The following is a 24,173-nucleotide window of genomic DNA, read 5'->3' as shown; positions in this document are numbered from 1 at the left end:
GCTGAATGCTGCTCTGCTGCATTCGCTGACGCACCTGGGCGACATCGTGGGCCCGCTGCGAGACCAGCTGCTGACCCGGAACCAGCACGTGGAGCAGCTGCGTGGCTCCTTCGACCAGACCGTGTCCCTGGCCGTGGGCTTCATCCTGGGCAGCATGGCCACCCAGCGCGGTGTCCTGGGCGAGCCGAGCTAGCCGACCCCGCCACCCCCCCCCTCCCCAGCATTCAAGAAACCCTTTTGGATTAAAAATAAATAAATAAAGTTAAAAAAACCAGGTACAGCTGGCAATGTGGCTTAGTGGTGCTAGAGTGCTTGCCTAGCATGCATGAAGCCCTGGGTTCAATTCCTCAGTACCAAATAAACAGAAAAGGCCAGTGTCACTATGGCTTAAGTAGTAGAGTGCTAGCCTTGAGCAAAAGCAGCTCAGGGATAGTGCCCAGGCCCTGAGTTCAGGTCCCAGGACTGGCAAAAAAAAAAAAAGCCAGGTGCCATGGCCTACAGCTACAGAGAGATGAAGGTAGGAGGACCATGAGCCAACATCTGCCATGGAAAAACTAAAGGTAAAAAGACTGGGGATGCCGGGAGCCAGTGGTTTATGCCTGTAATCCTAGCTACTCAGGAGGCTGAGATCTGAGGATTGCGGTTCAAAGCCAGCCTGGGCAGGAAAGCCCGTGAGACTCTCATCTCCAATTAACCATCAGAAAACCTGAAGTGGTGCTGTGGCTCAAGTGGTAGAGCGCTAGCCTTGAGCTGAAGAGATGAGGGACAGTGCCCAGGCCCAGAGTTCAAGCCTATGACGACTGACGACAACAACAACAACAACAAAAAAGACAGGTTGGGTGGGGGTAGCTGGGAATGTGGCTTAGTGGTAGAGTGCTTGCCTAGCATGCATTAAGCCCTGGCTTCGATTCCTGAGTACCACATAAACAGAAAAAGCTGGAAGTGGCACGAAGGATCAAGTGGTAGAAGCACAGAGAGACAGAGCCCAGGCCCTGAGTTCAAGCCCCAAAACCACCACCAAAAAAAAAAAAAAAGACTAGGGGGCTGGGCACTGGTGGCTCATGCCTGTAATCCTAGCTATTCAGGAGGCTGAAACCTGAGTATGAAAGTTCCTGAGACTGTTCTCTCCAGTAAAGTACTCAGAAAAAGATGTGCTGCTGTGGATCAAAGCATAGAGTGCTAGCCTTGAGTGAAAGAAACTTAAGGACAGCCCTAGGACTGGCATTAAAAAAAAAAAAATAGAGCACTAGCCTTGAGCTGAAGAGCTGAGAGACAGAGCCCAGGCCCAGAGTTCAAGCCCGAAGACTGACAAAAAAAAAATTCCAAATGAAATGTGAAGATGAATCTCCATTTTACCTGCATACAATACAGTTTCAAATAAAAAGGCTGTATGAAAAAAAAAAACACTAGAGGGACATGACTCAGGTGGTAGAGTACTTGACAGGCACAAGACCTTGGGTTAAAATCCCCAGTATCAAAAACAAAACAAATAAAACAAAAGGGAAAGAAATAGCACTCTTTTTGGTGCCAGTAATAGGGATTGAACACAAGGCCTTTTGCTCAAAACTAGTGCTTTACTACTTGAGCCACAGTTCCACTTCCAGCTTTTTGGTGTTTAACTGGAGATAAGAGTCTCATGGACTTTCCTGCCAGGCTAGTTTGAATGGTGATCCTTACCTCTCAGTCACCTGAAAAGGATTATAGGCATGAGCCACCAGCATCTAGCCAGTACTAATTTTTTTTTTTTTGGTCAATCATGGGGCCTGAACTCTGGGCCTGGGCACTGTCTCTCAGCTCTTCAGCTCAAGGGTAGTGCTCTACCACTGAGCCACTTTCCCAGCCCCTAATTTATTTATTTATTTTACTTTAATAATTAATTTTTTTAAAGCTGGGAAAAGGGGCTGGGAAGTTGGCTCAGTGGTAGAATGCTTGCCTTTAATGCATGAGGCCTTGGGTTCGAGTCCTCAGAACCACATAAGAAGAAAAAAGCCAGAAGTAGTGCTGTGGCTCAAGTGGTAGGGCACTAACCTTGAGCTGAAGAGCTGAGGGACAGCGCCCAGGCCCAGAGTTCAGCCCCCAGAATTGGCAAAACATAAAAATAAAAAATAAAAGCTGGGAAAAGGCACAGAAATTTTAAGTATATTGTGCAAGATTAAATAGCCAAGATTACAACTCAGCCAAGATTTACACATAATTAGCTGCTTTTAAAGTCCATGTTCTTGACCACTATATTTCCTTACTAGGAAAGGTTCTAGTAAGGTTCTACTTCTTTTAAATCGGGTAAGGCAGACACACATTAGGTTTATTATTTATACGGTACATATACACCATATGTATATGCGATGCTCCTTTTAAATGTATCAAATATTTCACTTACATATAAAGGCCAGGCACCAGTGGCTCATCCCTATAATTCTAGCTACTCAGGAGGCTGAGATCTGAGGATCGTTGTTCAAAACCCAGTCTGGGCATTAAAGTCCGTGAGATTCTTATCTCCAATTAACCACCAGAAAAACAGAAGTGGCGCTGTGGCTCACGGTGGTACAGTGCTTGCCTTGAGCATAAAAAGCTCAGGGACAGTGCCCGGGCCCAGAGTTCAATCACCAGATCTGGCCGTGTGCATGCAAATGCAAACATTCGCCAACACACACAAACATCACATCATCACACAAAAGCCATACTGAAAAGAAGTTCATCGCTCAAACTTCACGAAGAACCTCCAAGGCTGACAGTGGGAGAGAACACCTAGAGGAGCAGCCGGACCGGTCAGAACTCCACCATCCATCCCGCGTAACTTCTCCCTTAAGGAAACCACACCAACCCCATTGGACCTCAGGGGGCGCTGTTCTTAACCATCACCTCACTTGGGGCACAAGACGAAGTTTAGGGCTCCGGCTAATAATCCCCTCTAGGTGACAATGGCTCCGAATGCCCACAAGCGAAAAAACAATACACACACACACACACGAGGCACAATAGTCAAGGTGCCTGTGCGTGCCTTCTCCCACTAGAACTTGCTCCTACCATTTCTGGAAATGAAACTTAAGTTCCCTACGGATTCCTGGTGTGTCCCGGCGGGTCCTCTGAGCGCTGGGCGCGCGGTCCGGACTAGATCCTGGGTCAATCCCCACGCTACGATTCTGAAGGTACTGAATCTTGGCTTCCGACGGGGGGCATCCTTTTAGGGGAGCAAGGAGTCAGGGCCCGTCCAGCCCAATCCCCTCGGGCGGTACACAACGCCCGGAGGTACCCACCTAGCACGAGGATACGGTCCTCCGGCCGCAGCTCCGGTTCTAGAAGGGCGCGGAAGGAAGAGAAGTCCCCGAACCATTCGTAGGGGGCAGAATCGGCCGCGCACCGGTATCGCTGGTCCCAGTATTGGACTTCGCAGTACTCGAAGTTCCGCTCGGGCAACTCCGGCTGGGGCGTGGGGGCCCGAAGGGCGGCCATGCTCCCAGCCGCCCGGCCGCCCGGCTCTCGCCACCGGTGCCAGCCTGAGGAGCCAATCGCGACGGCGGGAGGCGGGGCCCCGCGTCTCCGCCCACCACCTGCAGTTGCTCAACACAAACACGTGGAACTTCCGTCTGCTGCTCGGCGTTCTTTTGAGAATCCTCCGGCCAGGAAAGCCACGTCGTCCTGATCTGGGATTCTCCGGCAGGGCTGTGCCATCACGCCCCCAAACCCACACTCCTGGTGTCAACCAGACTCACCCGGGCTCATAACCACATCCCCTCATATCCCTGTTTAATTTTAATCAGTATGTCAAATGCCTGAAAACTAAAGGGTTCGCTTCTTCCAAACCGGGGAGGGGTGCGGGTGCGGGGCGTTGGCCTCCAGCGTGGTGGAGGCTGGGCTGGGAGAGTAGGACTGGGGGGGTGGGGGGTGAGGAGTAAGACTTTTCTGGAAAAAACGTTTGCCGTTTCTGCCCAGGGATAGGGATAAACTGAAAAGTAAAACTTCGTCTCTGCTCGTCCGCCGGAGGAGACAGATGCAGAACAAATCCGTCTTGAATGGAGTACGCTGGATTCTGGCGACTCGAGTTTACTTGGAGTGCGACACCACGAGCAGGAGCGGAACCTAAGTGTCCGTGGGTTGGGTTTCCGGAGAGGTAGGCCTACGACAGCGGCGCACAGCCAAGATGGCGGCTGGGCTGCGGAAACGCGGCCGGGCGGGTTCCGCGGCCCAGCCGGCGGGGATCTGCAGACAATGGCTACACCGCGCCTGGCAAGAACGGCGCCTGCTGCTGCAGGAACCGCGCTACACGCTGCTGGTGGCCTCCTGCCTCTGCCTGGCAGAGGTGGGCATCACCTTCTGGGTCATTCAAAGGGTGGCATGTGAGTGCGCCGGATGGGACAAGTGGGGAGGGCGGGAGAGCCGAGCCCTTAAGTCCGAACTGTGTTCTAGACCCAGAACTGGAAACTAGACTCCAGAGCCACTCATTCAGCAGCAGCTGACTCATAGTGCTCACCCAAGCCCCAAGTCTGCTCGCCAGAAAATGCGACCTTAATCCGGCTCCCAAGATGGAGAGGCTACTCTATAGACTGGCCTTCTGCCGGGATCAGAAATCCGGCCAGCTAAGAAACCAAAACTGGAAATCAGTTCTGTTCCAGAGTTAACACAGCTGCTGCTATTGATCTCTGTGTCTTTGGACACTTCACTTCCTCATCTAGATCTGGTTTTATCTGTTTAATTATTAGGTCTTGAAAATCTTTCCTGAACTGTACTTTTTTGGGGGAGTGGGGAAGGAGAGGGTCGGTTGTGGGGCTTGAACTCAAGCCCTGGTTCTGTCCCTGTGCTTTTTCACTCAAGTCTAGCACTCTTACCACTTAAAGCCACTTCCGGTTTTCAGGTGGTTAATTGGAGATGAATCTCATGGACTTTCCTGCCTGGGCTGTGATCCTTAGATTATAGCCTCTTGACTAGCTCGATGTGAGCCACCGGCACCCCACAGACTACAGCATTTTCTGGCCATTAGATGTTATTGGGTTGCTCCCTCTTGGGGCTGAATTTAAACATTGGGCTTGTCTCTCAGGTTTCTTGTGGAAGAGGATTCATGCAACACGTATTTATTGAGTGTTATTTACTTGTCTAACATTATGTTGAGTAGCAGAGGGACGCTGGATCTGAACAAAGAGGCAGTTTGGAAGTTGGGATGTTATAAAGGACATAAATGGGCCAGATCTAGCCCCTCTGGTACTGAACAATTGTTAACTCCAGCACTCTGGAGGCTCAAACAGAATGATTTCAAGTTTAAGGCCAGCCTGGGTTACATATCAAGACCCAGTCTAAAAGAAAAAGGAAAAAACCAAGCATCAACATAGGTATTCAGGGAATTTCATTCAGTAGTTAATGGGAACTAGCTAGGTTAGGATACAAGGTAAAGGGGAAGAGAGAGAACACTTCCAGGAGAAAGAAGCCTTTATGAAGTGGTGCTGTGGCTCAAGTGGTAGAGTGCTAGCCTTGAGCTGAAGAGCTGAGGGGCAGCGCCCAGGCCCAGAGTTCAGGCCCCATAAATGGACCCAAAAAACTGTGATCCCCAGATCTGAGCCATGAGGCCCATCAGGAAGGCTTTTTTGGCTGGAGGTTTTCATCAAGGCTTTTTTTTTGCCGGTCATGGGGCCTGAACTCTGGGTCTGGGCGCTGTCCCTCAGCTCTTCAGCTCAAGGCTAGCGGTCTACCACTGGAGCCACAGCGCCACTTCCAGCTTTTTCTGTTTATGTGGTGCTGAGGAATCGAACCCAGGGCCTCATGCATGCAAGGCAAGCGCTCTACCACTGAGCCACCTTCCCAGCCCCATGGGGATGACAGTTTGAAGGTAGCACAGGCAGGGAAGTCCCTGAGACTTTTCTCCAGTTAACAATCAAAAAGCTGAGTGGAAGCCAGGCACTGGTTGCTCATGCCTATAACCCTAACTACTCAAGAAGCTGGATCTGAAGATTACAGTTCAAAGCCAGCCCAGGCAGGAAACCCCAAGAAACTCATATCCCAATTAACTACTCCTCCTCCACCCACCAAAAAGGCAGAAGTGGCACTGTGTCCCAAGTAGTAGAATGTTAACCTTGAGCAAAAAAAGCTCGGACACGGCTGGGATGTAGCTCATGTAGCATAGTGCTTTACCTAGCAAATGCATCGTCCTGAGTTTGATTCCTAGTACCAAAAAGAGAAGAAAAAAAGGCTCAGACAGCGCCCAGGCCCTGAGTTCAAGTCCTAGAACCAACACACACCCAAAAAAACAAACAAACAGTGGAGCTGTGACTCAAGTCACAGCTTTTTACTCAAACCTTGAGTGACAAAGCTAAGGGACAGTACCCAGGCCTGAGTTCAAGCCCCAATTCACATACACATAAAGTCAGAAGTGGAGCTGTAGCTCAAGTAAGAGCACAAGTCTTGAGCTAAAAAAGCATAGGAACAGTGCCTAGGCCCTGATCAGGTTCATGAACTCAGGGACTGGTAAAAAAAAAAAAAAAGACAGTATTATGGATAAAAACATGGACCCCCAACTCCATCTTTTCTAGCTCACTGATCTTTAGGCTCCTTGTTCTAAAATAGTAATAATAGACATTGATCTTTGTCTCCAGAGCCTTAAGGGATAATCAAGGTGTTTTAATCAGAGATGTGATAATGATTTGTAGTTAAGAAAGCTTCCTGTTGCAGCATAGAAGATAGGTTGTATTGAGGTGAAAGTAGACTCTGAGAGACTTAAGTAGAAGGCTATTGTATTGTTGAGGCTAGAGATTTCTATTAGGCTATTGTATTGTTGAGGCTGGAAATGTCTATTAGACCCAAAATTGAGAATAGTATACAAGTATGAGCTACTAGGGATATATAGAATGAATAGACAGGACTAGAAGATAGGTGTATTAAAGATGTTATTCAGGTCTCTGGTGCTATTCATGGAATCCAGGAAGGAGAGCAGATTTGAAATGAGAAGGAAAATCCGTGCATTGATTTATACAGCATTGAGTTCTAGGCACCTGAATTCGCCCAGAGAATGTTATATAGGCAGATCAGGGGTGGTGATGGAAGAAGCTTTGAGAATGATCCAGAACTCTGTGCTCAGAAGCATGGGGTCAGGGGCAGACATGTTCTGTACTAAGAACTAAGCAGACTATCTTGTCCTCTTTCAGATACAGAGATCGACTGGAAGACCTACATGACCCAGGTGGAAGGTGTCATCAACGGCACATATGACTATACACAGCTGCAGGGTGACACTGGACCACTTGTGTGAGTGGGGATAGGAGGTTCAGGAAGGATGTGGAGCTAGCTGGGTACCAGGCTGGTTGTCCTGATGGAGGCTCATATTCTTTCTCTTTCCAGCTACCCAGCTGGCTTTGTATACATCTTTATGGGGCTATACTATGCCACTGGCCAGGGCACTGACATCCGAATGGCCCAGAACATCTTTGCTCTGCTTTACCTGGCTACCTTGCTACTTGTTTTCTTAATCTACCACCAGACCTGTAAGGTGAGTCCATGCTGCCAAGCCAGAGGACCCCAACCTGAGAGGATGGGTGGGTGAGGATGGCTCAAATTTAGGTAACTGACCTTATTTCTCACCGTGCCCTTTGTGGCCTCTCCTCAGGTACCTCCCTTTGTCTTTTTCTTCATGTGTTGTGCTTCATACCGCGTCCACTCCATTTTTGTGCTGCGACTCTTCAATGACCCAGTGGCCATGGCACTGCTCTTCCTCAGTATCAACCTTTTCCTGGTCCGGCGCTGGAGCTGGGGCTGCTGCTGTTTCAGGTCAACACCCCTTCCTTCTGGCCTCCTCTCTAACTTTTAGCATTTCCATCTCTTCCCCAGTTTTCTGCAGCAGAGGGAATGACCAGATAACTTTGGTCACTCAGGGCCTCACCAGGCAAGTCTAAGATCTGTTAGGAAGTCCCTGTCCCATTGGCTCCTGACCCCCACTTCTCCACACACATATATCCTGTCCCAACCTCTCCCACAATTTCCATTGTTAACTTTAAGTTGATTCTTGCACTTTCTAAACATGTCACTCAGTATGTCATTCAGTCTGGACATAGTTTCTGCCCACTCCAAAAAACGCACCCTAGGGTTTTTTGTCAGTTATGGGGCTTGAACTTGGGGCCTGGGTGCTGTCTCTGGGTTTTTTGCTCAAGACTAGCACTATACCACTTTGAGCCACAGTGCCACTTCCAGTTTTCTGGTGGTTGATTGGAGATGAGAGGCTGTGACCCCCATATCTCAGCCTCCTAAGTAGCTAGTATCATAGGCATGAGCCACTAGAGCCCAGTGTTCTCTAGCTTTTTTCTAAGCTACTTGACCTTCTCCAGTAGTTCTGAATGTGGGTCCCAATCTGAAGGAGTTATTGTGGAGACAGTGGATATATCTTTCCATAGGGGTACACAGCCCTGGGTCTGATCTTCATCTTTCCTCTCCCTTGTCCACTCCAGCCTGGCAGTCTCTGTGAAGATGAATGTGCTGCTCTTTGCCCCTGGATTGCTGTTCCTTCTTCTCACTCAGTTTGGCTTCCGTGGTGCTCTTCCCAAGCTGAGCATCTGTGCTGCACTTCAGGTACCCTTCCCTCACCTTCCCTTATGATAAAGACTACATCTTGTCAGGCCTTCCATCCCATGAGACTTCTTCAAAGTGAAGAAGCAGTTTTGGAGTTGATTCTGAGCTGGGCAGCCACTGTCTGTCTCTGTACTTTAGTTCCCATAGCTCTAAAATAAGGTTATTAAGCCAGCTGACTTCTGGAAGGCTTCCTAGCTCTCCTGTGGGTAGCTGTGGGGATGATTTTTCTGCTGTTCCTGGTGGAAATTAGGGAACCTCTGGGGCCTTGGCCCTACTCCTGCTCCCTCAGTGATTAGTATGGAGTCTGGAGCAAACCTTGACAGCTCTGCCGATGTCACACTCATCCCTAGGTGGTGCTGGGACTGCCCTTCCTACTGGAGAACCCCATTGGCTACCTGTCCCGCTCCTTCGACCTTGGCCGCCAGTTTCTCTTCCGCTGGACAGTGAACTGGCGCTTTCTACCTGAGGCTTTCTTCCTCCATCGCGGCTTCCACCTCGCCCTCCTGGCTGCCCACCTTGCCCTGCTCTTGCTGTTTGCCCTGTGCAGATGGCACAGGTGAGAGATTGGGGCAATACCATGGGTAGATCTGGGGGAAGGAGTGAAAGATCCTTAAGGGATACTCGGGGGAGATGTTAAGCTCACAGGGCTGAGTCTTGAGTTGGCCTCACAATGGGGGCTTGATGAATGTCTGAATGGCTTCTCCCCAGGACAGGGGAAAGTATCCTGTCGCTGCTGAAGGATCCCTCCAAAAGGAAGGTCCCACCCCAGTCCCTCACACCCAATCATATCCTTTAAATTATTGGAAGGTAAGTCTTGAACTCCCCTGGTGCAGATGGAGTCTCAGTGCCATTGACCCTGGGCAATTGATGGCCCGGGAGAGAGAAGGGGAGTGTGTTTATAGAGCTCCATTCTTCAACAGATACTGCACCAAGCACCTTACATGTTGAAGTAATTTTTTTTGTTTTTGTCCATTGTGGGGCTTAAACTCAGGGCATGGGTACTGTCCCTGAGCCTCTTTACACTCAAAGCTAGCATTCTACCACTTTTAGCCACAGCGCCACTTCCCATTTTTGAGTAGTTCACTGGAGATAAGAGTCTCACAGGGACTTTTCTGTCCCAGCTGGCTTCAAACTGCAATCTTCAGATCTCATCCTCCTGAGTAGCTAGGATTACAGGTATGAGCCACTGGCGCCAGCTTGAAGTACATCTTATTCTTAATTCTAGGTATTGAGCTAGCATTATGAATACTGGGACTGCCTGTACTATCTGCCTGGTACTATCCTAAGCTTTTCATCCATTCTAACATTTAAAGCTTACAAAAAGACAGTAAGGTAGGGAGGTACTCTTTAATTTTGTTGAGGGCACACTAAGGCTTTAAGAGATTAATTTGCCAACTTCCCTTCTAGTAAGGGATTAAACTCTTTAAGCCCATGGTCCTCGGTATTGTCTCCTTCTTAGATGGCTGAACAGGTTCAGAGAGGTAAACTTACTTGAGGCACATATGTAGAAAAAGCAGACAGAGCCAGGATACTCTCTGACCCCAAAAATTTTTCCATTCTATTTTGGAATCCCCAACCTCAACTTCTACCCTTGACCTTAACTATCATGTACAGATTGTTTCTACCCTCTTCACCTCCAACTTCATTGGCATCTGCTTTAGCCGTTCCCTTCACTACCAGTTCTACGTGTGGTATTTCCATACTCTGCCCTACCTCCTATGGGCCACGCCTGCACGCTGGCTCACACATCTGCTCAGGTACTGGCTGGGAAAACCTGTGGGAATGGAGGGAGGAGCTCCTCATCCCAAGGTTGTGGCAAGGTGGGGAGGTGGAATTAGGGGTATGTTTAGGCCTTGAGAAGCCAAAAGGTTGCAAGCCTTGAACTTGAATGAAACCTGGAGCCTCTTTCTCATCTTCAGGTTGCTCGTGCTGGGACTCATCGAGCTTTCCTGGAACACGTACCCATCCACACCTTGCAGCTCTGCTGCCCTGCACATATGCCATGCTGTCATCCTGCTACAGCTCTGGCTGGGCCCGCAGTCTTTCCCCAAGAGCATCCAGCCCAGCAAGAAAGCCCACTGAAGTCCAACCCTTCTCCTCAAGGCCAGGAGGACCTGGGTGTGATAGACTCTGTGCTCTTCCCAATAAATCTTGCCAAGTCCTCTGGGCAGCCTCTGTGGAAGGTAGTGAGCTGGTGCCTGGAGCAGGCTGTGAGGAGCATATACCTGGCAGATGAGTCAGGGAGTCCTAATAGGCACTTTATTGCATAGGATTTGTGGACCATGGCTCTCTTTCCCTTTCACTATGCTGCCGAGAACTCAGCAAACATGGGAAGAGCCATGGAGTAGAAAGAAAAGGAAGAGAGCTTAGGCAGGCACTTTTTGTGGGGGTGAGAAGATTCCGGGGAGGAGATGAAAAGCAATGGGGGATGGGCTGACACCAGCCTATCCCTTCCCAGCACCGAGAAGCCAGCTCTGGGTGGCAGTGACATGGATGTGGGGGGCGGGGCCCAGCAGCAGGCAGCCTCATACATTGGAAGGGCTGTAGCACAACAGGTGTAGCTGGAGGTTCTGGTCCCAGTGACGGAGCAGGAGGAAGAGCCCTCGAGCAGCCGCTTTAAGGGCTGCCAGGTCAAGCCCATCTGGCAGGTGTTGGGCCCGCAGCCAACTGTCAGCCTTAGCTGCTGTCAGTTCCCACTCGCCAAAAGCAGCAGCACAGCGGTGTTCCAGCCACGCAAGAGCCACAGCTGTGGCCCAAGTGCGGCCCCTCAGATCTGAGTCACCAGGCCTCTCTGCCCCCTCAGAGGCAGTGTCCGAGCCCCGCCCACTATCCACCTGGGCTGGGCCTTCAGAGCCTGAGCTAGGGGATGGGCTGCAGGAGGCTGTGGCACTGTCACCCTGGCCCACACCAGGGCCCAGGAGTGCCCAGGGAGATGAGGCCGAGGTGGGACTGAGGCTGGCTCTGTGGGCAGCAAAGGGTGAGGCGCGGCACAGGCGCTCCCGGGGGATGCACACGGCTGTGCAAAAGGGGGCATCCAGGCGGAAGGAGCCTGGTGCCTCCTGCAGCCGCACCTGAGGAGAGAGGAGGTGGGGGGGAGAAGCGAGCTGAGATGGCACCCTGGCCCTGGCAACGCCACCCTCCACCTCCCGAGTCCTCACCAAGGGTAGGTAGTCATGGTCACTGCCTTCTCGGTTGCCCTCACTGGCCTGGCCTTGGTGGGGACCACTGAGTCTGCCACGGTGACCCAGACTGAGTCTAGAAGGAGGCTGGAGGGGCAGGTGGCGAGGCCCCTGGGTGGGAATTGTGGGCTCTCCCGAAGCTGGTTTGGAGGTGTCATTTTGGTCCAATTCTCCTGCACCTAGTGGAGAGAGCCTCCATGAAGTCTTACAGGGAGCTGGTCAGTACCCACAGGTGATCTCAGCCAGCTGTGCCCTCCCATTCTCCCACGCTTGAGCAGTACCTTCAGAGTAGATGGCTGTGGGCAGAGTTGCTGCATCTGGATGGCCCTGAGAGGTAGAGTTGCCTGGGGGCTCAGGTGGTTCTGCCAGAGGAAAGGGGTCAGATTTGTCCAGAAAGAAGTAAAGAGAGCCACACTGGAGAGAAGTCAGCAGAGATGAGCCCTACCTGAGCTCTGCACCTGCAGGATCCCAGGTAGGACCTCCCTCGTGGCGGCATCCACTGCAACAGGACAGGTGAAGCAGGAAGGGGCGGAGCTGACCTTGCTTGTCTGCAGGGCTCGGAGCCAGGATCTCCGGGCATGGCCTGTGAATCCAACCAGCATGCTGAATCCTCATTCTTTACAGAGGGCTGCATAGGAAAACAGCAGCATCCCTCCTCCCCTGCAGCTTGTGCCCACCCACTTTGTATGTGCTTCTTCTTTTCCAGGCTTGGACCTAAGGGTCTCAAACTCATGGTTACTGGTGTTCTACCACTTGATCCATGCCTCCAGTGTTTTACTGGTTGACTGGAAATGGAGTTCCACAGACTTCTCTGCCCCAACTGGCTTTGAACCATGATCATCTGATCTTAGCTCCTACGTATCCAGGATTATAGATGTGAACCACTGATGCCCAAATCCTGTTCACCTTTGAACTGAGTAAAATACCTTCTCAGGCTCAGGATTAGCTCAAATTCAACTTTGTTAAGAAGGTCAGATTGGACTAAAAACCTCATAGCAGGGCTAGAAAACCCAGACCACCCAGAAACTCAATAATCTAGACACCACCCAGAGGTTTTTCTCACTCCCAGTGTTGGACATCAAACTGCTATACAAACTTGAGCGATGCCTTGATCTCCTCTTGATCCTCCTGTGTTCCCCTCCCAAGTACAGGAATATGCCACCTTTTCCTCTACTCATTTCAGCACTGTCCAGTAGAACTCTGCAGGTATGGAAGTGTTCTAGATCTGCATGACCCAATATGGTAGCCACTATGTAACATGACTAGTGCTACTTGGGAACTGATCTCTTTTTTTTTTTTTTTTTTGAACTGATAATTTTTTTTCTTTTCTCTTTGGCTGTACTACAGTTTGAACTTAGGGGGGGTTCTCTATCACTTGAGCCATTCCTCTGGCCATGAACTTAAGTATTGAATTTTATTTATTTTTGGTGGCATTGGGCTTTTGGGTTCAGGACTTTTTGCTTGCTAGTTAAGTGTTCTAGTGCTTGAGGCACTCACATACACACATACATACATACAAACAATGTTTTTTACTTGTGGCAAAATAGATAGTCTTGCTTTTTTTTTTTTTTTTTTGCCCAGATCCATTCTTGGAATGTAGTCCTCCTACCTCTGCCTCATAGCTTGAATTACAAACCTACACGACTGTACCCAGGTTGTTGTTGGGTTTTTGTTTTGTTGATTTTTGGTCGATCGAGGGGCCTGAACTCTGGGCCTGGGTGCTGTCCCTCAGTTATTCAGCTGAAGGCTAGTGCCCTACCACTTGAGCCACAGCACCACTTCTGGCTTTTTCTGCTTATGTGGTGCTGAGGAATCAAACCCAGAGCCTCATACATGTGAGGCAAGCACTCTACCACTGAGCCAACTTTCCCCCCTCCCAGGTTGTTTTTTGAGATAGGACTTCACTTTTTGCTTGGATTGTCCTTGAATCATGATCCTCCTGATTGCCACCTCTTCTATAGATAGCATGACAGGCATGAACCATCACACCAGCACAACTAATTTTAACCTTTTTGGGTTTTTGTTGTTTGTTTGTTTTGGGTCAGTCACGGGGCCTGAACTCTGCCTGGGTGCCCTCCTTTGAACGAGGCTAGCATGCTACCACTTTGAGCCACAGCTTCACTTCTGTTTTTCTGATGGTTAATTGGAGATAAGTCTCATAGACCTTCCTGCTTGGGCTGGCTTTAAACAGCAATCCTCAGATCTCAGTCTCTTTAGTAGGCGGGATTACAGGCGTGAGCCACCAGTGCCTTGCTAGCACTGTTAATTTTTTTTTTGGTCCAATTGTGGGGCCTGAACTCTGGGCCTGGGCGCGGTCCCTCAGCTCTTCAGCTCAAGGCTAGCACTCTACCACTTGAGGCACAGGGCCACTCCCGGCTTTTTTTTCTTTTTGCTTATGTGGTGCTAAGGAATCAAACCCCAGGGCCTCAGGCATGCAAGGCAAGCGCTCTGCCACTGAGCCACCTTCCCAGCCCCATTGTTAATTTTTGTAAGGTACATTTCCCTATGTATTGGAAGTTGTCAGATATGGGCCTCATGAAGTATATAACTTCATGGTATGCATCTTTAATACCACTTCATTCTTGACCTATTTCATTTTCACTTTTGCCTAATGCTTTACATTTATTGTCAAGGTGGTAAACTGTCTCAATCCCTTGTGAACAAATTGAAATAGAGAATGATCCTCTGCCCTGATTCCCAGCTGGACCCACCAGCTACTTACCCTGATCAGCTGTGGTCTCACCCCCTCCTCGGAGAGCTAGCTGCTCATTGTCCCGGACCACGGAGGCTGCTGTCAGCCGGTGGAATGCTTGGTCCCACGCAGCTTCTCTTGCAGGGCTTGCTGGAGACTGTGAGCCATCCCCAGGCCCCCAAAGTGTCTCCAGCCCAACACCCACATCCCAGCACATAAGCTGTTCCCCACATAGGCCCCGGATCACCACATGGCACCGCGGAGCCTGGGGAGGCAATGGTACTGCTGAAGGGACTGGTTCAGATGACGTAGCCGTGAACAAGAAGGGCGGTTCCATCAACATGTCCCAGTCCATGGGGGCTGGGGAGAGCAGGTTTCCTGGAGAGAGAAGGTGGCAGAGGTGGTGCTCTGGGCTCTATCTTCCCTTGGCTTCCTATAGTGTCAAGGAATCTAGTTTCCCATCCAACGCTTACCTGACTCATCTAGGCCCTGACCCAGCTGCTGGCTTGGCTCAGAGCCTGGCACATCTGGTACTGCACCCAGAGAAGGATGCCGAGGTTGTCCAGGGGCTGGATTTGCCCGGCCTGGAGGAGATGAGAGACTTCGGCCAGGCAGGGCTGCTCTGTGCCGACGACCCAGCACCTCAGCACTCAAGGCTCCTGCCTGCTTGTGCGATACGGGGTCACTGGTCAAGGAATGCATAGCTTCTGCCATCTCACATAAATACACAACTAGCTACGTGCCCCTTGTCTGTCTTCTATTGAACACAACGTTGTTGCTTGATTGTATCTGTGTTTGTCTTCTTTGCTCTCCTAGCTTCTAGTTATTATTCTGGACATGGTTATTAAGTTCCTGACTCACTCTGACATAGCCTTTCTAACTCTGAGCCTCATAATACTATATCCCTGTGTTCATCACTGACTGTATTGTGTCATAGTTTACCCATTTATCTCTCTGGCTAGACTTAATGGTAAACATTGCACAATGTCTGCCACCCAGTGGGTGGTAAATAAATGTGTGCTGAATATACAGTATGAGTCTCACCTTGAATGGAGCCGGTGGGGGTGCAGGCAGGGGGCAGGAGCGAGAGCCTGCAGGTTCTACCCAGGCCAGGCTGCGGCAGCCCTGCTGAGAAGGGGGATCCAAAGGAAAACTACCCTCTGGAGAGCCAGGGCCTTGGGAACCTGGGGACTCGCTGCTGCCTGTGGAGCCTGGGCCTGGTTCAGGGCTGGCAGAGCAGTGGGTGAGCACATACTGCTCCCGGATGTACGACGACTGGAAGATGCGCCGCCATATGGCTGTATCAGAGGAGGGATTGGGTCCAGGGTCTGTGACTGGGTCCGTGAGAGCATCAGTATCTGCAGGGAGGCAGGAGAATAGGCCCCATCCCCAACCCTTTCCACTGCCCTCCTTCCCAACAAGCGACACACCTATGCCAGGACACTCACTCTGCTCTGAGTCCCCAGCAGCCCATGGGCTAGACAGGTCTGCAGACACAGTGCCTGTTCCAAATGGCTCTGAGGTGCCTGTGGGATCAGTGCCAGGACTGGTGACAGATGGTGCCTCCTCTGGGGATGGGAACACAGAGCCACCCAAGCTTTGCCAGCCAGGCTCTTGGCCCTAGAGAGAATGGCAGTGGGGGAAAAATTGATTGTAGCTTTACATTGCCTCCTTCAAGCAGGATTTTAAGATGATTAACATAAGAGGTAATAAAACAAATAAACCAGAAGTGAAAGAGCAGTATTAAGAAGGAAGGAACAAGTATTTAACTATAGGGTTAACAGAAATGCTGGGGAGGTTCACTTTAGGCTTGGCCCTTATTTTTCTGCAGCCAGGCAAAGAGTCATGCTATGTGTTATATAGCTCTCATAATGAAGAAGGTATAAGCATGTTGAATTCTCCTAGGATGATATTGCTTTTGTAAAGAATAAATAATAACTATTTCTCAAACTTATACCGCTCACTGGAAGAATCCATGAGGGGAGTCACCATAGGGGTCCCAGTGTGATCTCTGTGGGACCCTCGAGGATAGTAAGGGCACCCAACAGAGATATGGGAAGGGAAGAAGAGACTTCAGCCACCCAGACCCATCTACTGCAACCCAGACCAGGCATACCCCTGGAGGGCGGGGCCGGAAGCCGTCCACCCTCAAGAGTGAGCAGTAACCGAGCAGCTGGTCCCCAGGGTAGAGTGCTGGGATCTCCCGGGGTGTCAACAGTGCCTCTACAGCATCAGGCACAAACCAGTCCACAGAGATGTCACTCAAAGCTGGCTCCAGTGCCTTCCGCAGAGCCCGCACGAGCTGTGGAGAGTAGCCAGAGGAGGAACAGAAGGATGGACAGAGCAGGCAGGCTGCCTTTGCCCTGATGCCCTCTGCTCTGCCCTGGATGGAAGGAAATCAGGGTCAGGCTGGGGGCAGGAGAAGGAATGGTGGGGATGGAACTATAATGGCACCGAGGGCTATGTCATCAGGTTTGGTCTGTCTCCTGGCCTTACCTTTGCCATATGGAGATGTGGCTTGGCTCCAAGACATAACAGTAAGATTTGGGAGGTGGACAGAGACTGTCTCCCTGTATTTTTGGCCTTCTGCAGCCCCCAACTCCACCCCCTACTCCCCAAATAGCACCAACAGTTCATCCCCTGGTTGGGACTTCAGGGAGAAAAGTAAAGAGAAATCCTGGTAGGCTTGAAAAGACTCCCAAGGCCTCTGATGGGCTCTGTTTCAGACTTGATGTGTAACATGGAAGAACTTCTAGTAGAGAACGGGGCTCAGGCTCAAACTTACCATGGGCTGCAGCCGCTCCCCAGTCCTCAGGAAGAAGGCCTGGCCCCTGCTGAGGGCAGACAGACCCTGTAGCAGCTGGTGGCAGCTGGCCCCCAGCCCAAAGGAGAAACACCTGACAAGAGAAGCAACTGACTTTGTGGAGTCTCTTAGAGAGAAGAGCCAATTTTAGTCACCTGGCCCTGCCCCACTCCATACCTGGCTGCTCCCTTGTGCCACCTCATGAGCTCCAGGGCTTGCTGGGTGGTAGCAGCCGTGGATGAGGCAGCAGTGAGCAGGAACAGCTGCCGAGGGTAAGCCCTGTGCTGGGGTTGCCCCAAAGCCCAGTCCAGTGCAGCAAGCACATCTGGAGGATCACTCACAGCCTGCAGGGTCTCAATGTGCTCACAGACCAGCTGCACAGTGTCCTGGAGGAAGAAGGCTCAAGGTGCACCCCGCTGGACTGAAACATCTCCCCGAGAGCCCCCGGTCCCCAAGCCCTGGCCCACACTCACATCACTGCAAGGCCGGCTCTCTGGGAAGAGTGGCTGTACCGATGTCCCAAACGTGGCCAGGTTGACAAGTGTCTGAGACGGAAGGGACTTTACAGCCAAAACCAGGGCATCCTAAGAAGGGCCAGGAGGCCAGGGAAGGCAACATAAGATGGACTCTGGTAGAAAGCACTTGCTTTCCCCAGGCCATGATTAAATTGGGAGAGGCTCAGTGCAGGTGAGAAAGACTGGGCAAGTTTTTGTCCTTGGGAGAATGAGAAAGCTTCCGAGTGTGTGGAAGCCCGAGCCTCTGTGACTAGCTTGCAGAGTGTGACTTTTAAGAAATTATTGTTTACTTCATTGCTATTATAAAAAAAACGATATGCAGAGGGATTACAATTACATGAATCAGGTAATGAGTATATTTCCTTTTGTACAGGGTCTTCCCTTCCCTCACTCCCAGAGTATGCCTTTTGGACTCTAGAGAGGCATGAGTATGTGGGATTATAAGGGAGGCTGAGATCATGTGTGTGTGTGTGTGTGTGTGTGTGTGTGTAAGAGAGAGGGGGGAGGGAGAGAGAGGGAGAGGGAGAGAGAGCAAGAGGGGGAGAGAGAGAGAAAATGTAGGGAGTGGGAACCACCTGAGCAGTTGTCTTATGGTTCTTTCAGAAGCTGATATGTTAAGCAGCAAGGTGACTTCTGGCTTGGAGCCACCGCCGCAGCCCCCCCTCAGTCTTCTCCCACCCACACCCGTGGCTGCCCCACACCAAACCCCACAGGCCTTGTGTGCTATGCTGCTGCCATCCAGCAGGAAGAGGAGTTCCCGGGTAGCTGTGGCCAGGTGGCCAGGTCTGGGGCTCAGGTCTGGACAGAAGCTCAGCACCAGCACAGGGTTCAATAGGATATCCTTGTGGAAGCGTCGCTGCAGGAACCACACCTGAGGGCAGGAGCCCTGAGTTAACCAGGGTCAGACTTGGTGCAGCTGCATCCAGGCTGGGCCATGGTTTGGATCTTTTCCTAACTGATCAATCAGAGGGGGCTGTTTTTGCAGTGATCTGAACAAAGGCATCGGCTGTAGTCCGTTCTGACCTTCATTCTCAGTTGTAGCCCAGAGGGTCTTACTTAGGCCTTCCGAAACCAATACTAATCTGTCCTCTGAGCCTTATTGAGAAGAGGCCCCATTGTCCCACCATGATCCTGGGATCCTGCCTGCCTGCCTGCCCCTCATACACAGTAGCAATCAGCACTGACACCAGCAGTCAGGTCAAGAGCCCATAGCTAACCTGCCGGTCTCCATCACTGTCCCTCCGCTGCAGTCTCTGGAAGTCCCGGCGGGCTCTCACCCGGGCCTCATATTCTGCTGAGCTCAGGCTGCCAGCCTCCAGCATCAGATGTGGCTGATGGGGCTCTGAGAAGTGGGAAAACAGCTCTCTCAGGGGAATCCCAGCCTCTGGGCCCTGACTATTCACTCCCTCTGTCTCTCTTCTTTTCCTGGTGGAACTGAGGTTTCAATTCAGGAGATTCTAGCACTTACACCATGCCTCCAGCCTTTTCATGTGAGTTTGGTTTTCAGATAAGCTTTTGTACTTTTTTTTCTTTCTTTCTTGTGCTGGTACTAGGGCTTGAACTCAGGGCCTGGGTGCTGTTCTGTAGCTTTTGCACTCAAGCCTAGCACTCTACTGCTTCAAGCACCATTCTATGTTGAGTATTTTAGTGATTAATTGAAGATAAGACTCTTATAAAGACTTCTCTGCTCAGGCTGACTTCCTAACCTGATCCTCCTGAGTAGCTAGAATTACAGACACAAGCCACTGGCACTCAGCTAGATTTTATATTTTTGTCTCAAACCAAGCTCCTCTAATGTCTTCCATCCTAGTAGCTGGGATTACAGGTGTGCTCTACCATACTTGGAACTAACCCCTGTCTTCAGAGGATCCTACAGCCTCCCTGTGCTACAGGGCCCACTCTCATCCATCTCCCCTGAGACCTAGAATCTATACTTGAAAACTGTTCTAGGGGCTGGGAAGGTGGCTCAGTGGTAGAGCGCTTGCCTTGCATGCTTGAGGCCCTGGGTTCGATTCTTCAGCACTACATAAGCAGAAAAAAAAGCCCGAAGTGGTACTGTGGCTCAAGTAGTAGAGTGCTAGCCTTAAACTGAAGAGCTGAGGGTCAGCGCCCAGGCCCTGAGTTCAGGCCCCACTACCGGACCCAAATAAATAAATAAATAAGAAATTAAACTGTTCTAAGCAAGTTAGAGCGGGCCCATTTGTGTGCCTCAGTCTCTCACCACTGGGATACAGCAGGATCTCCAAGGTCCGGTCACATCGGTGGCTCTCTGCCAGCGTGACACAGATGGTAGTTGCAGAGCTGGCTTGAGGAGGGGCATCTGCTCGCAGGGCGTGAGAGGGGCTCTCCAGACCTGAAGGACAGGGAGGGGGATGGTCGTTCACTCAAACTAAGACCTTCAAACCAGCACTAAGAACATAAACCGCCTGTCTTCCCACATGTCAATGGCTACAGAAAGGGACCATGGCTGGTGCGTCTCAGCTCTGATTCTGGTCTGTTGGGCCAGCTGAACAAGGGAGGAACTGTCTGCTTTCAAGGATTGAGATGGGTTGTTCCCAGCACTGTTCCCGGCTAGCAAAAGGGTTACGGATCAACCAATCAGCATCCTCCCCAAGCTCTTGCACAAAGATAATCCCATTCATCACTAGGACTGGCCCCACCATAAGTATCTCTCTTGCCAATATTTGAGATATAAACTATGCAATACTGACATGGGAGGTGTAGAAGTGGGTAGGGGATACGCTCACTATTAGATTTGAAGTTCTTAAGACTTAGATCCTTATCTTCCCTTTGTCCTCTGTTCCTCTCATCCCTGAGACTTGAATTCTTTCCCAGTCTACTACACTGGGAGGGGTAAATCAGACCAGGGGTAGGTCAGGCCAGGCTAGATGCACCCACCTGCCAGCAGGCATGGGCCGGTCACCAGCATCTCAAAGGAGAAGGTATACGGGGCAGGGCAGCGGGCAGGGCCTGAGAACACATCCGGAGGGACAGCTGGCTCCTCCCAGGCCAGCCCTTCCTCCTGAGGGCTGCCTACCCCGAAGCAGCTGGTGGGGCTGGAAGGGAGCATGAGGAGGGTCACCAGGCCACTATGAAAATCCCTAACCCCTCTGGCTGACTGGCCTCCACCCTTTCTCACCCTGTCCATCCCCCAGGGCATCTTGCCAAAGCCCCCTCACCCGCACTAGACCCAGAGAAGCCGAGGGAGGGACGAAGAGAATCACCATAGGCCCAACCTGTCGTCACAGAGCCCCGGAGGCCTGAGGGGCCCTGGAGGGCCTGAGGGGGCCAGTGGGGTGAGCACAGTGGGCAGAGCCACACGCAATACCCCATCAGGCCTGGAGGGCAGCTCCTGGCTGCTGCACAGAGTCACTGTCATGGTGCCAGCTGCAGCGATAAGGCCGGTGGGCAGCACCAGCGTGGACCGGGCCTGGGCCAGATCCAAGACAAGGTGACCTGTGATAAGTGAGAAAAGAGGTTAGAAGGGCTGGCAACAGAGGGGCTTAGGAAGACAGAGGTGAGAGCGGGCACTGAGGAAGAAAGCCTGGGCAAGTGGGACTTTGCATGGCTGGCAGGACATTGGCTAGAGCATTGGTGATACAAGATGGGGGTAGGAGGCGGATGATGGTGGGAGAGGCAGGTTCTGGTTGTTTTCGGGCAAGGGTGCAGTGACATCATGGCTAAGGGAAGACTGAAGAAAAGGGAGCATATCCATTTCCAAGGTTCTGAAGGGACCCAAATGCTCTCCCTCTTTCCCTGACTCTTCCCCTCTCTCCAATCTTGGAGCACCATCATCTTAAAGGACTCTTCCCTCACAGGCTGACACCTCCCTCTGGCCTGGGATCCACTCAGCTCACAGATCCCCTGCTCATGAATGGCCAGCGACTCCCCAGTGTCCACTAGGGTGGCTCCAAAAGGCTAGAGGACATAAAACTACATATGTGCACAAGCACACACTTCATTTACATTGTAGGTTTATTTAAGGATTGGTAGAGTCAGTAGCCATCACCACTGCTACCTAAGGAGTCGGGGCCCCAGACCACCTTTACAGACCCATCTTACCTTATTTCCTCACAAAAGCATCTGCTCATCCTATCAAGAAACTTGCTGAATAAATGAAGGGGGGAAGTAACATAAAGGGCAAGGAAAGAAAGAAACAAAAAAGGAGCTTCCACCCCAGCCAACTAAGACCTGATACAGTAGATTGTCTCAGTTCTGTGATTGCTAATTGTGTCTGTGGAGACCATCAATCCTCTTAGGAGCCTCCATTTCCTTCTCCACAAAATGGGAATCATACTAACTCTATCTCAACATAGGAGAATAAATAAGGTCTGCAACACACCCAACATATAAGTGGCTGTTATTATTAAAAAGAACATAGACCACACACATTATTTATCTCTCCTGGATTCAAATGTGGCTTCTACCAGTGCCTGAGCTCTGCAAAAAACAAATCACCACAAACACGAAGTATTGCATTACCATTAGCCAGTGTAACCTACTTACAAACGTTTGCTCATACCATCACCTCTACTTTTTACTTCATCTAGTCTTACCTTCCTTTAACTCAACTTTTGGCTCCCCCTCCATAAAATACATTCTTGAGGCCTGAGCCCACGATTCATTTTTGCCTCTAACCAATCACCTGCTAGGCTTAATTCAATTTTTGACACCACTAGATTCTGTCCTCTTAAGGATGTTAAGACCCCTGGGCAAGAGTCAAATGAATAATGAATGAATAAAAGCACAAAGCACAAGCTGCAGTATTCCTAGGACCCTGGGCCAGGTTCTGTGTGACATGCAGGGACACAAAATCCAGTCATAAGCTTAGGAGCCAATGCTTCAGAGGGAGAGACAGACATGCAGACCCATGACAATTATTCCTCTTAATAAGTGCTGTAATTTGGTGGCAAAAATGCTAGGAAAACAAGGAAAGTGTGTAATCAATTGTTTGTGGAGGAATAAAGGAGAGTTTCCCAAAGAGTGTCATTTGAGTGGATCTTAAAGGGCAAAAGCAAACAGGCTTGTAAATCGTTGCTGCTCAGGAGGCTGAAATATGAGGATCACAGTTTAAAGCCAGCCTGAGCACACAACAATCTGTGATACTCTTATCTCGGATTAACTACCAAAAAGCCCAAAGTGGAGCTGTGTGTGGCTAAAGTGGTACAGTTCCAGCCTTGAGCAAGAAGAGCTTAAGTACAGAGCCTCAGTTCTGAGTTCAAGCTCCAATACCGGTATCCACCCACCCACAAAAAGTACTAGCTACACCCTGGGAAAATAGAGCAGGGAGGTGTAAAGGGACCAATAGTGAGGCTCTGTGTGTGTGTGTGTTGTTTGGGGGTGACTGGGGAATGAGGACCTAGGGTAATAACCCATCAAGTTTACACTAGATCCAGAAGTTAGCCAGTCCACGTGGAGTCTAGCTGAAAAAGTGCAGATTCTAAAAGATGAGGGGCTGCAGGGGACTTAGGTGCACGTGTGTGTGTGTGTGTGTGTGTGTGTGTGTGTGTGTGTGTGTGTGTGTGTGTATTATGGTGGCCCTTTTGCCCCACCCAGGAGAGACTATGGTGGCTTGGGCGGTAAGGGCCCGGTAGTGCCAGACAAGCTATGAGCTGCCTGCTGTCCCCTGACGGGGAACCTCGGGCCAGTTGCCAGTCCACGACAGTTGGGAGGAATCAATGAATGAAAGAGAAAAAAAAAAAAAAATTCGTGCCCGGAGGGAGGCGGGCGGGGCCAGGAGGGGCGGGGCCGAGCTGCGGGGCGGTCCGCGGCGCGGGGCTCACCCTGAGCGCAGCGGCGAGGCGTCGAGGTCCCCAGCGCGGGGCCCAGGGCGCGACAGCAGGCGGCCTGCGAGCGGCGCCGGCTCTGCAGCTGGAAGGAGACGCGCCGTCCAGCGGCCTCGGCCTCGAAGCCCGACACCACCTCGGCCTCGGCCAGCGGGTACACGAACACGCCTGCGGGGAGGGGCGGGCAGAAGGCAGCGTCGCAGGCCGCCCGGCCCCAGCCGTGCCCTCCCGCCCAGCGCGCCCGGCCTCACCGTCCACGGGCTGCGGCTGCGGGTTGCGGTAGGTGAGCCTGGCCCGCAGGCTGAGGCACGGTCCGTTGGCGCAGGCCCGCACCCACGAGTCGGTGAGCGGCAGCGGCGTCCAGCTGGAGGGGCAGTAGAGGCCGGGCATGGTGCCGGGAGGCCGGGCCTGCGGGGCCAGGGGCTTCGTGAGCCGAAGTGCAGCACGGATCGGGGCGCCCCACCCCGTACCCCTGAAAACCACTTTCCAGATCCTAACTCGGACGGGCACTGCGGGCCGACCGGCGGAGGTCGCCAGGCTGAGCCCGGGGCTTCCCCCAGGACGACAGGTGGCGAGGGGGAGATTAAAAAAGGAGGTGCAGGCATTGCGAGGGGGGGCATCCTCGCCCGTTACCCGGGAAGCCGGGGCGGAGCGCAG

General features: G+C 51.4%; 3 protein-coding genes across 6 annotated transcripts in view; 1 reads left to right on the top strand and 2 right to left on the bottom strand.

Annotated features, from left to right (window-relative positions):
• Ece2 (endothelin converting enzyme 2) overlaps positions 1-3,481 on the bottom strand; it is a 48,973-nt gene extending 45,492 nt beyond the window's left edge. For all 3 annotated transcript variants that reach the window (XM_013033035.1, XM_013033036.1, XM_013033037.1), the window contains exon 1: positions 3,255-3,481. In XM_013033035.1, the coding sequence (XP_012888489.1) occupies positions 3,255-3,450 (196 nt within the window). In that variant the 5' untranslated portion in view covers positions 3,451-3,481. The remainder of the gene's footprint in view (positions 1-3,254) is intronic.
• Positions 3,482-4,113: 632 nt separating this feature from the next.
• Alg3 (ALG3, alpha-1,3- mannosyltransferase) lies at positions 4,114-10,711 on the top strand. 2 transcript variants are annotated; one of them, XM_013033065.1, is made up of 9 exons: positions 4,114-4,297; positions 7,128-7,227; positions 7,321-7,468; positions 7,586-7,746; positions 8,421-8,541; positions 8,892-9,097; positions 9,250-9,326; positions 10,154-10,298; positions 10,461-10,711. In XM_013033065.1, exons 1-9 carry the CDS (start codon positions 4,207-4,209, stop codon positions 10,621-10,623), a joined length of 1,212 nt encoding a protein of 403 aa, XP_012888519.1. In that variant the 5' UTR covers positions 4,114-4,206; the 3' UTR covers positions 10,624-10,711. The 2 variants fall into 2 exon arrangements, with proteins under 2 accessions (XP_012888519.1, XP_012888518.1); XM_013033064.1 differs by having other exon boundaries at positions 4,114-4,334.
• Positions 10,712-10,801: 90 nt separating this feature from the next.
• Vwa5b2 (von Willebrand factor A domain containing 5B2) lies at positions 10,802-23,906 on the bottom strand. Its single transcript, XM_013033063.1, has 19 exons — positions 23,768-23,906; positions 23,514-23,684; positions 20,967-21,186; positions 20,629-20,786; positions 19,952-20,083; positions 18,948-19,072; positions 18,446-18,601; positions 17,689-17,799; positions 17,393-17,601; positions 17,198-17,309; positions 16,529-16,714; positions 15,861-16,032; positions 15,457-15,770; positions 14,886-15,075; positions 14,443-14,790; positions 12,166-12,303; positions 11,989-12,082; positions 11,700-11,913; positions 10,802-11,612 (listed from the first exon to the last, which is right to left on the bottom strand). The coding sequence occupies exons 1-19, from the start codon at positions 23,904-23,906 to the stop codon at positions 11,067-11,069; spliced, it is 3,735 nt and encodes a 1,244-aa protein (XP_012888517.1). The 3' UTR covers positions 10,802-11,066.
• Positions 23,907-24,173: the final 267 nt, after the last annotated feature.

This window comes from Dipodomys ordii, unplaced genomic scaffold (genome assembly GCF_000151885.1).
Source record: "Dipodomys ordii isolate 6190 unplaced genomic scaffold, Dord_2.0 Scaffold162, whole genome shotgun sequence".
Classification (NCBI taxonomy): Eukaryota; Metazoa; Chordata; class Mammalia; order Rodentia; family Heteromyidae; genus Dipodomys; species Dipodomys ordii.
Note: the sequence above shows the minus strand (reverse complement) of the source record. Positions and strands in the feature narration are given on the sequence as shown.